This window comes from Aedes albopictus, chromosome 3, assembly GCF_035046485.1.
Source record: "Aedes albopictus strain Foshan chromosome 3, AalbF5, whole genome shotgun sequence".
Taxonomy (NCBI): domain Eukaryota; kingdom Metazoa; phylum Arthropoda; class Insecta; order Diptera; family Culicidae; genus Aedes; species Aedes albopictus.
In genome coordinates this window covers 87,195,055-87,212,297 of record NC_085138.1, presented here as the reverse complement: position 1 = coordinate 87,212,297, position 17,243 = coordinate 87,195,055, and the positions used below count along the sequence as shown (strand labels likewise).

The 17,243-nt window shown below is 43.0% G+C and overlaps 1 protein-coding gene across 2 annotated transcripts in view; it reads left to right on the top strand.

The window, feature by feature from the left end:
* LOC109401325 (uncharacterized) overlaps positions 1-17,243 on the top strand; it is a 332,029-nt gene that overhangs the window by 124,938 nt on the left and 189,848 nt on the right. For both annotated transcript variants that reach the window (XR_009998549.1, XM_062855415.1), the window contains exons 2-3: positions 9,068-9,296; positions 9,707-9,924. Coding sequence is in view for 1 of the 2 variants with exons in the window: in XM_062855415.1 (XP_062711399.1) it covers positions 9,068-9,296; positions 9,707-9,924 (447 nt within the window). In the remaining variant the exon portion in view is untranslated. The remainder of the gene's footprint in view (positions 1-9,067; positions 9,297-9,706; positions 9,925-17,243) is intronic.

Sequence of the window (17,243 nt, the reverse complement as noted above, 5' to 3'; positions counted from 1 at the left end):
ATATCGGTTTTTGAGCATTTGGTGAATCCAATTGGAAATCATTGGAGATATACCTTGACCGCGTGCGGCTTCCAATATGGCATCGAAAGGCACCCTCGATATCTAAGAAAACACCCAAGCAGGATTGCTTTTGAGCGAATGCCTTCTTGATATCGTAAACAACTTTGTGTAAAAGAGTCACAGTGGACTTTCCAGATTGGTAAGCATGTTGGTTCACATGAAGAGGCTTATTGGCCAGATGAACATCACGGATGTGACGATCGACAATGCGTTCTAAGCATTTCAGAGGAAAAGAGGTCAAACTGATAGGTCTGAAGCTCTCCGCTTCTTCATACGACGCACGACCCACTTTCGGAATAAACTTTACAGTAATATCCCTCCAGGATTTGGGAATATACCCTGTAGCAAAACTGCAAACAAGTAGTTTTTTCAAAACATGTTTGAAATAATCAAATCCCTTCTGAAGCAAAATAGGATAAATCCCATCTGCCCCAGGAGATCTGAAAGGAGCAAAGCTATTAAGAGCCCACTCAATCGATTCTATAGTTACAATACTCCGAGCCGAAGCTAAAGAATCATAACTACAAGAAAAGACATCAGGATCATCCGAAGATGTAATATCCACACATCCAGGGAAGTGTGTGCTTAATAAGCATTCCAAAACTTCCTCATCAGAGGAAGTCAGATCGCCATTTGGCAAACGAAGTTCGTTCACCCGGAAATCCTTAGATTTCGCAAGGATTTTGTTTAACCGACTGACTTCACTCAAGCTGGAAACATTTGTACAAAGGTTTTTCCAGCCGGATCGTTCAGCAGACCGGAGAGCTTTCCTGTAGGCCTTGCGAGCCGACCTGAAAGCCTCCGAACCAGCCGAACGTCGTCTGTTCCAACTCCTTCTACATTGTTTCCTGAGTTTCGCCAGATCAGAGTTCCACCAAGGGATTTCTCTTGCGATCTTCACAGACCGTAGAGGGCATGCTTCTTCAAAAGCTTCCATGATGAAGGTCGTTTTAGTATCAACGGCTTCATCTAAATCTATTGGAGTGCCAATGGATGGTGAGTATCCATAAAATTTGGCCGCAACCAAATCAGTCAAAAGATCCCAGTTTGTTGACCGGGGATTCCTGAAACGCAATGTTTGCGAAGTAACATTTACATGTTAAAAAAAAATGTATCGATGGTCAGATAAAGATTCTTCATCTGACACATGCCAATTGGTCAGCTCGTGACTAATTCTACTAGAGCAAAGCGTTATATCTAACACTTCCTCTCTAGTAGATACCATGAAGGTTGGGCGGTTGCCTATGTTAAGTAATGCAAGATCTGTACTAATCAAGTACTACATCTAACAGGAGCCTCTCAAGTTAATGTCAGAGCTGCCCCAGATGCTACGGTGAGCATAAGCATGGTCTTGTATCGTGGTACGGGAACAACGTTAGCGGGCGTGCTACGAAAATCAGGCAGCTCCCACGATCCCTTGGGGTGATTCCAACAGAGCAGTCATGGCCAAAACGAAAAGCGCATCAGCACTCCCAGGGCTGCAAAACGGTGAGTCGAAAAGCAGAGCGTCCAACATAGCTCTGGTCCTCACAAGTTCCTACCTCATGCATCCACGGGTCAAGCGATGACAAAGACCGCCAGCTAAGAGTTGTGTGCTTACCTGGTAGTGCAGCTTGGGCACTGTTGTCCTTCTGACTTCAGCTAGATTGAGGAGGTAGCGTTTGTTCACCAAGGAGGTGTGGCTCAAACGGCGTCTGTTCTGGCATCCAGTGTCTGAGTATGAAATGTTCCTCCACCGCTATACCTAAGATGGCAGCCCCACTGTTTCCGAAACCCAAAACCCTAATTAATCCACCTAGCGGTGATGGCGCCTTTCTCGTGCCTTCGAAACCCCATTTCAATAAAACTGAAGCGAAATGTTTATGTATATCGCACTTTCATACAATTAACAGAAATTCATTTCATGTTACCAAAAATCATATCGTTTATCTGGCTTTTGATGTTTGAGCCTCAAACTCTTAAGAAAAAGACGCTATCTTGAATTTGAAGCCGCCATTTAGGATTAAAGATTGCCATCTTGGATGTTCTGGTCGCCATTTTTGGAATCCAGACATCATCCCCATACTAAATATACCAATATTGCATTGTTTCAGGCCCTAAAACTCCATTAAACAGCCGTGATATTGAATTCGAAGCCGCCATCTTAAATTTTAGATCGCCATTTTGGACTCTGGAAGTCTTCCCCATACCAAATATATTAATATTGCATGGTTTAGAGACGAAAACTTCATTAAACAGGCGTTAGAGCCTAAATCTCCCAAGCAACCAAAAGTTCGGATACCACTTGAAGAACGAACTCAGAAGTTTAAGTTTGGTTCAATTCAAGTTTCGTTGAACTTAAATCTCCAAAAAGTTCCATATGTATTAGTTATGAACTTGGAAGTACATGTACAAGCTTTTGACATCTCTTCAAAATAACATTAAAGTCGAAAAAAGGTTCAGAAAGAACTTATGTTGAACTTTAAAACCGAGTTCAATCAAATATTAACCGAACTCATGTTGAACTTTTTCGTGCCTTTAAAACTCAAATATAGTTCATTTGGACATATTACAACAACTTGAAATGTTCCGTTCCGAACTTGTTTCGGACTTGTTTTGAACTTACTACTCAAAGTTCGGATAAATATTAACCGTACGAAAAGTGAGCTTCATTTGAACTTCGGCGACAGCGGGGCCGGGGAGAAGTTCTCATTCAATTAAATCACTCGGAAATCGAGCGCAGCAGCCACAACTTGTGTTAATTTCACAAGTACACTTTGTTTCACTATAATATTTCAACATACTTACTTGTAATCAACCCAAAGCATCGGTATTGTGTGGCTCAAAGGCTGCCCCCGCATCGGAAAACTGTTCTTCCCAGAATTCCGCCGGAGTTTTTTTGGCTGCGGATAAAAGTCTTCCAGCTTTGCTGGATGTTTCAACCCCGTCTTACTTGTCGCACCAGCCTGCCAGTAATCGACGCGATCGTTGTCACTGAAAACTTATAAACTTTTCTGAATGATTGGCATGGCACTGGCACTAAATTATTGCTTTGCACTTGTTTCAATTACGAACCAAAACAAACTGAAAATGTCAAACTATGTAAGTTCACAAGAAGTTCCACGTAAACTTCTTTCGAACCTTCGGCCTGAGGTTCAGAGAAAGTTCACACGCGAACCTGATTGAGCTCTACTAAATGATATCAGCACATTGAGTAAAATCCCGCAGTGCCTAACAACACATACATTGAGTAGTGGTTAGGCGCCGGCTTTCAACGAGGAGAACCCGAGTTCAATTTTCAGTAAGTAAAAACATTAAAAATTATTTAAAGGTATTAGTCGATTTGGATTACACATGTACTAATGTCTCATAATAATAAATTACTTTTAAGGACCAAGCGCATTTTTTTTCATTTTTTCGAAGCTTATTTTTAAGCTGAATAGCGTTCCTTTCAGCGACACAAGTGTACTTTTTGTGAACTCAAGTTCGGTTAATTACTTAAAAAGTGAGCTGAATAGAGTGCTATTCATCTTCCTTCGAATAGCTGATTAAGCCCAAACATGCTATTTTATCCGAACTTTTGGTTGCTTGGGCTCCATCAAACAGCCGCCATCTTGAAACAGAAGCCGCCATCTTGGATTTTAGATCGCCATCTTGAACATTTTGGTCGACATTTTTTTTCTTTCCGGACATCTTCCATGGTTTTAGAGCCTTAAACTTCTTTAAACAGACGCCATCTTGAATTTGAAGAGCCTAAATCTCTAGTAAACAGCCGCCATCTTGAATTTTGTGCCGCCACCTTGAACATTTCGCTGCCATCTTGCGTTTTGGGCCGACATCGTGGAGCTTCTGGTATCCACCCAGGTAACCACTAAGCACTGTTCTGAGCATTATAACAGCCATTAAACAGCTTTTCAGTGCTAAATAGCTCTATATAAGCATTCCTAATGCTTATGGGCACTATAACCAGTAAGAACTAATATAAGCCCTGTACGCCTATATAAAGCCTACAAGCTGTAAAGAAGTTTGTCAGTGCTGTCACAGGGCTTGGAGCACATGACGTTTATATCAATCAAAATAGATTTCGACCAAAACAGACTCGAGTCGGTCATGATCAATACATTTGTATCATCCATGTCGGACGGGATTGGCGGAACGGGATTATTTTTGTTGTTGGAATGTTTATCGGAATGGTGTTGTTAAATAGATAATGGAATCTGGTTATGTTAATTATTCCATTTTTTTTTTCAATCAAGACAAACTCCAGCTCGTTTCCCTCTTCTTCTGAAACGTTTCCCGACAATTTATATAAACATTTCTTCTCCAGCATCAATTCCTACGTTCATCAGCACCAAGCTTACCACTGACTCATCCTCATCCCATATCATTTTCAACCTTCGAAATGCCCAAACTATTTTGTTTTTCATGGTTTAAATACTAGTTTGATCACACCATTCCCATGGTGCATTGGTGGAGCAGATGAGAAAGGCAACGGACTTGGACTTGATCAGGAACCCGGAGGACAACAGCTAGAATCTGGATGAAGTAGCAAAAAAGCAACTTCAATGGAAGCGAAGGAAGTTAGAAAAGAACAGGACATAAACAAAATATTTTTTTTTCTTTTTTCTTTGTCTCACTTTTGACAACTTTCGCTCCAGAGACTTGGTACGATATTTTAAAGTTGGCCGTATATCAGCCGAATAATTCGCCAAAAGTGGCTTTTGAGCAGCTCTATAAGAGGATATAGAACCAATTAGCTCTGTTAGCCAGGTTCTACATTCGACTATAGAGCCGACTTAATGCCATTTTTACGGCTTAATGGTTACTTGGGCAGTGTTGATTTCCGCACAAAACTCGTCAATCATGCTAAGGGTTACAAAAATTGCCGCAGTTTGATTTATCGCATGATGGGCTAGTTCAGTTTTATATACGACCAGTTCTACCGGTGCTGGTCCGGATCACTGAAATGGCCATAACTCCGGAACGCCTTGGCCGATCTGGATCATTTTGGATAGCAAACAATTCCGGTTTGATTCAACCTATAATCCGAAAAATCGGCCAATGGGAAGTGCCCTAAAAGTGAGAGAACTTATTTTGCGCACATACATACATACATATATACATACATACATACATACATACATACACACATACAGATATAATCTCAATTCGTTGAACTGAGTTGATTGGTATATGCGACTTGATCCACCGAGCCTTTTTGCGAAAAATCGTTTTATGAGTGAACATATAGTTTTTTAGTACACGAAGTGTGCGAGGAAGGCAAAACACTGCTTTCGAGCATTTTTGCTTTAGTCATCTAACTAAACCAATAAATTCTAAGATCTTTTTGGTAGCAAATTTAATAATCTTTCAAATGCGATAAGTTTGACCATTTTCAAGTTATAGCCAGCTTGAGACAAGCAAAGCCAAAAACATGTAATGTTCAATTACTACGTAAAGGTTGAGAATTGACCATATGCGTACAACAATTTTTTCACCGATCGGAACCTGTTTACTTGCTAACGTTCATAATGTTATCAAAAAATCCTAGCCTTGCTGTGTCACATACATAGGTTCAGTTCAATTTTATATTTAGCCGCTTTCGGAGGGACACCCGGAACTGGTTACTGTTGAAATATTTGGGCCAGCCTAATATATGTTGTGCGATGTTTATCATCTTGCCCTGCGCCGACCCTGCCAAATGTATGTATGTTGATTGTTATTGTTTGTACATATATTGTTGTTTTAAATAAACCGACCGCCGCGACGAGCAAACGTATCTTGCTTTGTGCTCCCGTGTTCTCCGCCGTTACGCGTCCGAAACATTCCCCCGGTAGTTTGTTGTCGGTCCCCTGGATAGCTTTGTGGACAGTGTTGGCCTCAGTGATAATATCCAACAGTTACGGCACTACCCGCTGACCTTAATGTGGTCCTAACCTATTTCTTTTATAACCAATCATCAGGTTATCAGAAAAGCCGTTATTTGTTTTATCGCGTGCATGGGTTTGGTACTCTTTTATATTTGGCCACATCCGTCGAGACCCCCGGAACCGGTTCCGGACAACTACCGGTTCAGATATGGTCTGATACTGTTTTCCTGCTAACCGTTCGGAAGATTATCGAAAAAGCCTCTGTTTGATGTGTCGCATGCATCGATTTGGTACTCGTTTATATTTGGCTACATCCGGCGGAACATCCGGAACCGGTTCCGAAATACTACCAGTTCAGATATGGTCTGATACTGTTTTCCTGCTAACCGTTCATCAGGCTATCGAAAATGCCGCTGTTTGATGTGTCGCATGCATGGGTTTGGTACTCTTTTATAGTTGGCCACTTCCGGTGGGACATCCGGAACCGGTTTACGGAACACTACCGGTTCAGATGTGATCTGATACTGTTTTCCTGCTAACCATTCATCGGATTATCGAAAAAGCCGCTGTTTGATGTGTCGCATGAATGAGTTATGTTCAATTTGATATTTGGCCACTTCCGGCGGGACACCCAGAACCGGTTCCGGAACACTACCGGTTCAATTATGGTCTGAGACTATTTTCCTGCTTACCGTTCATCAGATAATCGTAAATGCCGTGGTTTAATGGGTCACATGCATGGGTTTGGTGCATTTTCATGTCTGGCCCCTTCCAGGGGTACCGGTTCCGGAACACCTAAATTGCCATAACTCCGGAACGGCTGGACCGGTCCGAACCATTTTCAATAGGAAACAATGGGACCAGATTCCGCGTCGAATGAGCCGTCGATCGTCAAAATCGGTTGATATTTACTATCTAAAAGTGAGGTGACCTTTTTTTGTGCACATACACACACACATACATACACACACACACACATACACACACACAGACATCATCTCAACTCGTCGAGCTAAGTCGATTGGTATATGAAACTTGCCCCTCTGGGGGCTCTATCGAAATTTCATTTTTGGAGTGAACATATAGCCTTTCGGTACACCTTGGTGTACGAGAAAGGCAAAAAAAAAACCGTTACTGAAACCGAAAATGAAAGATAAGTATTCGCACAACTAGTGCATCAATTACTCTGCAACATATGGGAAACCACGACATTTCCGGCCGACTGGATGCAAGGCGTCTTAGTAAAAGTACCCAAAAAGGGTCACGCTCCGTATCATTCTGGAACAAATCAATGAATTCCAAAATTACGAAGAAGCTTTCGACCGTCTCAACCACGGAAACATGTGGGAAGCCCTCAGGCGCAAGGGTGTCCCTGAGAAAATCATCAGCCTCACTGCAGTACAATACAGATAATTTTCGTGCAGACTACTGCACAACGGTGTTTTGTCCGAACCCATCCGGGTCGTTGCTGGAGTGAGGCAAGGATGTATACTATCATCGCTATTTACTGTTCTTCATCGTAATCTACGAGATCCTGGTAGGTGCGATTGAACGTGAACCAAATCGTTTATTGTTTCGGCAGCCATTACCATGGAGCACCTTAACGACTTCGAACTGGCGGATGACGTTGCTCTCCTAGCCCTACTGCGCTCTGATATGCAGAGTAAGCTCGATGATCCTGCCAATCGCTCTCAGCGGCAGGCCTTACCATGAACGTCAACAAGACCAAATCGTTGGATGTAAACACGGTCAACCCTTCCAGCTTTATGGTAGCTGGGCAATCAGTGGAAAATGTTGAAAGCTTTCAATATCTTGGTAGCCAAATGGCGGCCGATGGCGGCACCTAGATCGACATATGTGCACGAATCAAGAAGGCGAGGGCTGCTTTTCAGAGTATAATAAATGTATGGAAAAGCAACCAGATTAGTCGACGCACCAAAATCCGAATTTTTAACTCGAACGTGAAATCTGTGCTGCCATACGCCAGTGAAACCTTGAGTGTATCAGTGGAAAACACTCAACGGCTGCAGGTCTTCGGTATATAATTCGTGCATGGTGGCCTCACAATTGGATCTCCAACGTGAAGCTCCATTGTCTATGTCATCAAAAGCCGATAGGTTGGTCGACCACACTCAGCGGCGGAAACGAAATCTGAAAACAAGCGTTAGACTGGAGCCCAGCATGACATTGCAGCAGAGGCAGACCCAGAGGCTCATGGTGGCGCAGCCCCAATAATGAAATCAAGCAAGTCGACAGAAATTTGACCTGGCCACAGATCAAGGTGATGACTGGCAAGCAGAAAATGCAGAAAATGCCGCGGTTTGATGTGTCGCATGTATGGGTTTGTTTCATTTTCACATCTGGCCCCTTCCCGGGGTACTGGTCCGGAACACCTAAATGGTCATAGCTCCGGAACAGCTGGAATCATTCGAACCTTTTTCAGCAAGAAATAATGGGACCAGATTCCGCGTCGAATGAGATGTCGGTCATTCAAATCGGTTAAGTTTTACTGCCATAAACTGATGAGTTTTTTTGTTAACACTCATACATACACACATACATCACCTCAATTCGTCGAGCTGAGTTGATTGGTATATGGGACTCGACCCTCCGGGCCTTCTATTAAAAAGTCATTTTTGGAGTGAACATATAGCCTTTCCAGTACACTTTAAACATTAAACATGAAACGACATTCAATTGTGTACACCCCCACTATATCATGGTTCAATCTCTCGCCATCAGCGAAAACCTAATCCATCCATACAGACGACAATCGGATTTGTTCCCATTGAAACGACGAGTATCAGTGTCGGTGTGCCACACCGCGAATCGGGAACAATTGTTCTCCGGATGTGGTTTTCCACCAACAATTCCCAACCGGATTTAGCAGGAACCGTCCATTCTTTTAGTCAACCGGCAAAATGGAAGTCCCGTGTTCGGTTCGCGACGTTTGAAGAATGGAGCAACACCCCTATTAGCGAAACAATCAACTCCAATCGTTTTCCGACACTGACTGGGATAGTCCATTATTGTTCTCCACTTCGATGGAAACGTGTTCGATCCATGTGTGTCCCACGGGGAGAGCGTTCAATGGCTTATCTTTGAATTATGATCGATTTTTCGAGGACTAAACGTTTGTCTTCTCTTGTCGTTTCTAGCGGACGTGCCTTCTGGCACTGGCCATACTGGTGGTTAGCGCTGCCGGTGGTGGTGGTGGAGGTGATGTGTCCTCTCAGCAATCCTCCTCTGGACAGAAGCCACAGACAGTACTAAAGGTCACCGATTCGTCGTCGGATTCGGACGGGGCAACCGGGAAAGCGATTATCAACGTTTTGGACAAAGCGCAGAACAAACGGGGAGCACCGGTCATTCCGGGTACCATTGTCGGTAAGTGAGATTATGTTCAATGTGTTCGTTGTTTGTTTAAACAATTTCCACTAAATGTGATTGCTCTAGTATACTTATAAGAGAATGTCCGTGCGTTACGACACGAAAATATTAGCTATTTCAATCCCCTCTAACTACATGTCACATTTTTGTATTTATGAGACCTCTGTTATTGATGTATGGTTTGTCACGCTTTGCAGTTTACTTCTGGAATACCATAGTAGACCCACACCACATAGAAATATTATATTCCTACAATAGCTTGAAAAGCGGCAATTCTCAGACAAATATTCCAGGAAAAGATCCAGAAACGTCATTTCCACAAACAGTGCACAAAAATAACCATTCTCGAAAATAAACAGTCCAAACCATCCATGATTCGGTGTGTACTCTTTCGCCTCCCCGTACAGGTACCCCACAGCATGCGTACATAAATCAACCGGTGGCTGCGGTAACCGCAACTGGAACGGTAGCCGGTGCAGCTGTCGGACCGGTGGCCTACACATCCTATGGTCATCCCCACTACCAGCAGCAGCAGCAGGCCGCCCATCTGAGCGCCGGAGGACACCAACATCTGGTCCAGCAGCACCAACAGCAACAGAGTGCAGCAGCTGTCGCAGCACCTCAGGTATGTTTGTGCCGCTTAATGCCTCTTGTGTTTGTGTGTATGCACACCGGAGTGTGTACCCAGGTCTGACAAGATAAATAAGCTTGTGGTATTTTGTTCTGAATGGAGTTTGTGGCTTGAGGCTGTATGGATTTTGGACAGGACCGGTGATTCTGAGGAAAAAAATCTATATTTGAAAGCCATTAAGGGGCGATTTCTTCACCCTGGCTTAAGCGTTAAGCCAGGTTTAACTATATGGGTAAGCCTGGCTTACCGGTTAAGCCGAGGTGAATAAATCGGCCATAAGACAGCTAACGTTTCTGCTTTTGCTATCGAAAATTAACAATCAAAATCTCTTGTCAACAGTAATTATTCTATTCCTTTTTTCTTCTTTTTCTTTGAGTACCCGAGCAGAGCAAAAAAGGTCAATAATAGCATATTTTGATACGGAGTTCAAAAAGTGATATTTGTTTGTTTGAGATAAGAGGTAAAAGTACTGAAAATAATATCTCAATTTTACTCCTGGAACACATAGCACATTTAGCTCTTGGCAAGATCTAACCAATAGCAGTGAGCTATTTGATTGATCTTCAAATATCAAACTTTGTTATTGGTTAGATGGTTCAAGAACAATTTTTTGCTATTTTTTTCAGTACTTTTACCTCTTATCTCAAACAAACCAATATCACAATTTGATCGTCAGTACTTGACCTCTGCCCGGGTATTGTCCCAACTGGGCCACTTACTTCTCAGCATCATATTTTATTTCTTTGCCTCTGTGATGACGGTAAAAATAACTTTTGTGATTTTTTGGAACTGTATATTGCACCCAAACTTGTCATTAAAATATTTATTGAGTCAATGATTATTTTTTTTCGCTTTACTACAGAGATACCTTCAGAAAATCTACTCGAGATTTGTCCTGAAATTTGTCGAAAATTTGCTTTACAAAACCATTCATGGATTTTTACAGAAATCCCTTCATAGAGTCCTTGAGAAAATTCTCAATGTAATTCTTCAGAAATTCTTTTTCAGGAAGTGTTTTATACAAGGGATAGACAAAATGATCGGGACAGGCAAAATTTTCACTTATCATAAAATGTTCAACTAGCTGTAACTTTCCGAAAAGTGCATCAAATATTCTCAAATTTTTACTGTTCGATCATCAACTAGTTGTGTATCAGTGGTTCAAATTTGGAGAAGGTCGGGCCATTCTCTACAAAGTTATAAAGATTCTTGAAAAAGGTAAAATTATCCGATAGCCAACTTTGAGCTGTTATATCTCAGGATTCAATGAACCTATTGCAATGAAATTTTTACCATTCATGACTTATATAATGAACTCTGGAAAACAGTTTTCCACAAAATTTTCCACAAACTCGCGAAGAAAAGCCGGATAAACTATGCCCGAACTCGTGGAAAATTTTCGAAAACATATTTTTGTGAAGGTTATTTTTAGGGACAACGGAAATTTGCTGCAAAATTTCTTAAATTTTGCGGAATACTATTGTGAATTTCGCAGCAATGTCGCGGTTCCATGTTTTTGGTCATTTTGAAAACTTTAATTTTGCATGTCAGACGAATAATTAATTTGGTCTTGTGAGACGCAAATATAAATTCAACGAAAAAGTGACAAATTTGATGAAAAATCAGTAAAGAAGCATGCAATGAACTTTTATTATACAGATACGGAATCGTAAATAATCCCAAATTGTTGAAAATTAAATGTCAGTTTGTGAGTATAAATTTAAAATTATTAAAAATATGTGAGGTATTTTCCCGTGACATTTTGCGGGATTTCTTAAATTTCGCGGCCAAAGCCCAATTTCGCGAAGTTCCATTGTCCCTAGTTGTTTTATAAGCTTTAATCGCTGAAATATTTGGAACGCACTTTTTTTCGTTTTCGAGTTATGGCCATTTTTGTTGAGAAATGTCCAAATGTGTCATAAAAGCCTTTTCTTTGAAAAATCGTAACTCAAAAACGAAGCATCGTAGAAACAAAGATTTATTTTATTTTATTTTATTTTTTTGATGCACAAGGGGGTCATAGGGCCAAGTCTCCAATGCAAGTCCGAGAACTCGCATCGTCCATAATACACCTTTGACTTTGGGAGTAGGCATAGCAACCTCTTTAGCCATGCGGCTTTTAAGTTTTGCGTGTCCTTAAGGATTGGGAAAGGTGGGAAATCGATGTGGTGTAAACTTTCCAAACAATTGTCGAAGGAGTATCCAAATAAATTGTTAAAGAAAATCGTTAAGAAATTGCAGAAGATACTCCAAAGGACCCTGCCAAAGTATTTTGCGAAGAAATTGTCTTGGAAATTTCATAGGAAATTGTTGAAGGAGTTCCCAATGATCCCGTTGCCGAACCATTTCCTTCAGAATTTGCAAGTAAAATGCTTGAAAGTTTCCCAAAAGAATTGTCGCAGAAATTTAAAAAAAATATGAGAAACTTTCCAAAGAATATCAATTTTTCAAACAATTACAAAACAGTGCCAGAGAAACAAATAAGTAATGCTGAAAGAATTCTAGAATTCGTTGCTTAATGTATGTTCAAAGAAATTGTCGAAGAAATTTCAGAAAAGTTATTCGATGCCTAGATCCATCTGATAGCTACAAAGAACACAAGTGTCACATACTTACATACATTTATTTGTTCAACATCACATTTCAGTAACAAATTTTGAAAACGACGTATAATCAACGGTGAAGCATTGATTATACGTCGTTTTCAATTTTTTTTACTGATTTAAGACAAGTCATAATCAACAATAGTACGCCACAATACTCGGGTTGTGGCTGCCGCTCTACATACTCGGTCGCGCCCAATGCTCGCCAGGTCACGCTCCACCTGGTCCGCCCATCGTGCTCTCTGCGCTCCACGCCTTGTGCCAATCGAATCAGTTGCAAACACCAGCTATGCAGGGTTGTTAGCCGGCATTCTAGCAACATGCCCTACCCATCGTATCCATCCGGCTTTGGCCACCTTCTGGATACTGGGTTCGCCGTAAAGTGCAGTGAGGTCGTGGTTCATCCTTCTCCGCCACACACCGTTCTCCTGCACACCGCCGAAGATCGTCCTTAGCACGCGTCGCTCGAAAACTCCGAGTGCTTGCAGGTCCTCCTCGAACATGGTCCACGTCTCGTGCCCGTAGAGGACCACCGGTCTTATTAGCGTTTTGTACATGGTGCATTTGGTGCGTGGGTGAATCTTTTTCGACCGCAGTTTCTTCTGGAGCCCGTAGTAGGCCCGACTGCCGATGATGATGCGCCTCCGAATTTCACGGCTCACGTTGTTGTCAGCCGTCAGTAAGGATCCGAGGTAGACGAATTCCTCCACCACCCCGAAGGTATCCCCGTCTATCGTAACATTACTACCGGAGACGATACTGGTCGTGTTCGGTTCCGCTTACCAGCATGTACTTTGTTTTTGAGGCATTCACCACCAGTCCGAGCTTTGCTGCTTCGCGGGTGTACAGCTCTGTCACCGTTCCAAATGTACTGGTAATAATGTCTATGTCGTCCGCAAAGCATGCAAATTGACCGGATTTTGTGGAAATCGTTCCCCGGCTGTTGAGCCCGGCTCGTCGCATCACACCTTCCAGAGCGATATTGAAGAGTAGGCATGAGAGTCCATCACCTTGTCGCAGTCCCCGGCGAGATTCGAATGAACTGGATAATTCACCCGAAACCCTTACGCAGTTTTGCACACCGTCCATCGTTGCTTTAATCTGTCTAGTCAGCTTCCCAGGAAAGCCGTTTTCGTCCATGATTCTCCATAGCTCTGCGCGGTCGATACTGTCGTATGCTGCCTTGAAGTCGACGAACAGGTGATGCGTTGGGACCTAGTATTCACGGCATTTCTGGAGGATTTGCCGTACGGTAAAGATCTGGTCCAATGTCGACCGGCCGTCGATGAAGCCGGCTTGATAACTTCCCAAAAACTCATTAGTTTTAGGTGACAGAAGACGGAAGATGATATGGGATAGCACTTTGTAGGCAGCATTCAAAATAGTGAATCCGTTGCGGGATGCGTTGAGCTTCTGATAGAACTTCCGTGTTTCTTGGGAACGGCACAGCAGTTCCATTTCTTCACACTCCGCTTCTTCCAGGCGGCGCTTTTTCTCCCGAAAGGGGCGGGTCTGCTGTTTCGTTTCTGTTTGTAACGTTCCACGTTCTGTCGGGTCCCTTGCTGCAGCATTACCGCCCTTGCTGCGTTCTTCTCCTTCAAAACCGTTCTGCACTCTTCGTCGAACCATTCGTTCCGTCGATTTCGTTCCACGTACCCGATGGTGCTCTCGGCTGCGTCGTTGATGGCTGCTTTCACTGTACTCCAGCAGTCCTCTAGAGGGGCCTCATCCAGCTCGCCCTCGTCTGGCAACGCGGCCTCGATATTCTGCGCGTATGCTGAGGCGACATCCGGTTGCTTCAGTCGCTCTAGGTTGTACCGTGGCGGTCGCCGGTATCGTACATTGTTGATGACGGAGAGTTTTGGGCGCAGTTTGACCATCACCAGATAGTGGTCGGAGTCGATGTTGGCGCCACGATAGGTACTGACGTCGATAATGTCGGAGAAGTGCCGTCCGTCAATCAGAACGTGGTCGATTTGAGATTCCGTCTGCTGTGGTGATCTCCAGGTGTAACGATAAGGGAGGCTGTGTTGGAAAAAGGTGCTACGTATGGCCATATTTTTGGAGGCGGCGAAATCAATGAGTCGTAGGCCGTTTTCGTTCGTCTGCTGGTGGGCACTGAACTTACCAATCGTCGGTCTGAATTCCTCCTCCTGGCCTACCTGAGCGTTCAAATCACCTATGATGATCTTGACGTCGTGGCTTGGGCAGCGATCGTACTCGCGTTCCAGCTGCGCGTAAAATGCGTCCTTGTCATCATCAGTGCTTCCAGAGTGTCGGCTGTGCACGTTTATTTTGCTGAAGTTGAAGAATCGGCCCTTTATCCTCAACCTGCACATTCTAGTCGATCGGCCACCAACTGATCGCGCGCCTCTGCATATCACCCATCACGATGAAAGCTGTTCCCAGCTCGCGTGTGTTGCCGCAGCTCTGGTATAGATGGTATGATTACCTCTAAACGTTTGCACCATGGATCCTGTCCAACACACCTCCTGCAGCGCTACGATGCCGAACCCGCAGTCCTTCAGTAGATCGGCGAGTATGCGGGTGCTCCCAATGAAGTTGAGAGATCGACAGTTCCACGTACCGAGTTTCCAATCGCAAGTCCTTTTTGTTCGCTGGGGTCGTTGCCGTTGGTCTCGGTTCGTATTATTCTGTTGCTGATTTTCGGTTAGAATGTTTTTTTTTACGGCTGGCTCGTAGGGCCTGACACCAACCCCCTTCTTTCCGGAGGACCATATGTAGTGCACAGTTGAGCACTGAGGCTCCTCCTGGAGAACAGACGCTCAGGTTTGCCGAAGCAAACCCGCCCTTCCCTGTCAGCCTACGACCAAAGTTCCTACCGGGGTTGGTTACCCGATCTTCCCTAAGGTTGCTCATAGTTTTCGGCCGGTACCACGTGGAGGTAGGGATAGGAGTTGGTGGGCAGAGGCTAGTGGATCACAATGGCATCTGAATTGCGCAACATACCCAGCCTTTACCGTGCCTATGAGACCCTCGTAGACTTTAATTTAACTGTATTGAAGTCTCATGGAATTATGCGAGATGCCTTAAAACTTCTCAGAAAATGTCATAAATACCTCCAATAAACCTCCTCTTATCTCTGATAAATCACCCCGAAACTTTTGGAACGTTCTAGAATGCCCTGAAACACCTTAACTCTTCAGCGCGCGCGCTGTTGTAAAAGTACAACACTGCCAAAAAACCTCGCTCTTCGTATGCAGTTTCGGTTGCTTGATGGCGCGCGTCCTGAAAGGTTAAAAGTCTTCTTTTACACTCACCTAAGCCGCTCACGACCCTCTGAAATCCACTGACATATTTTGAAACCTTTTTGCTACCCATCTGAAGCTCTCATGAAAGTCCTGAAGTTGCATGAAGTCCCCGAAAACCCTCCTGAATACCCTGTCTATTCCCACTGAAGCTCTCATTTAAGTCCCCGAAACCTCCAAGCCCCTGAATTACCCGAATCAACCCCGAATACCCCAAAAAATCTCTGAAATTTTCTGGTACAATCTACGTCTCCACTGGAAGTTAACCTGCCTCTCTTCAACTTAGTGTTCTTTGAGCATTTCCACAGTTATTAATTAAAGGGCTTTCTTTGTCTGGCATTGCATGAATTTGTACATTGTGTGACAAGGACACCATGCCCAGGGAGTCGAGAAAAAATTTCCAGACCAGAACGGGAATCGAATCCGTCATCTCCGGATCCAAACCCTTAACCACTAGGCTAACTGGAGACCCAAATGTCACAATAGCCGAAACAAGTCGCAAAAATATACTAGAGCATGTTTAAAACTTTAATTTAATTGAAATATAAGTAAAAGCAATGCCTAAGCCAGTGATGGAATTGTTCTCATCATGAAGCAATTTGCGAGTGAAAAGCCAACACATGGTTTACTCACGATTCCGAGAGTAAACAGTGTATGAGTTTATTCGCACCCGCCTGCTTCGCGAGTAACAAGCAACACGAAAACAAAAACACTCATGAGTTTTCATTCTCGGGAAGTGCATTTTTTTATGAAAGCAAATCCAGTGTTTATCCATCATAAACTTATGCTTTATGCTTCATTGTTCCTGATAAACAGCACTGCCAGTTGTGAAAATGCGTTTTTCGTCAAAATGCAAAAGACACATTCTACCGTGACGTTATTTATTTATTCGTCGTCAATCATATGTAGACCATTTGTTACAACTATGTTTTCTTAACCTAACATTATTTTTTTAGTAACGAATTACATTCAATTGTCTCTTAAGCTTAGCTTTCGACATACCGAAGTCAATGGACTCACATTGTTCATTATATAACCTCATCATTTGATTTATAGGTCCAAACATGGCATAATTAGTACGATAGTGATTAGTAGAAAAAATGCTGCGATTCCGTAATTGACGAGTAGGTGCATAAAAATTCAATTTTGATAAAATTTCCTGTGAATCAACTCGGTTGGATACGACGTCATTTATAAATGAAATCATGGCGAATTTTCGACGTTCTTTTAATGTTTGGATATCCAACAGCTTGCACCGTGCTTCATAAGGTGGCAGAGGCTGCCCACATCTCCATCCTAGTTTGCGAAGAGCGAATAATAAAAACTGTTTTTGAACAGATTCTATTCGGCTGACGTGATTATCTGAAAATGGCGACCATACTATACAACAATATTCTAGTATTGAACGAACATAGGAAATATATAATGTTTTTATTGTGTA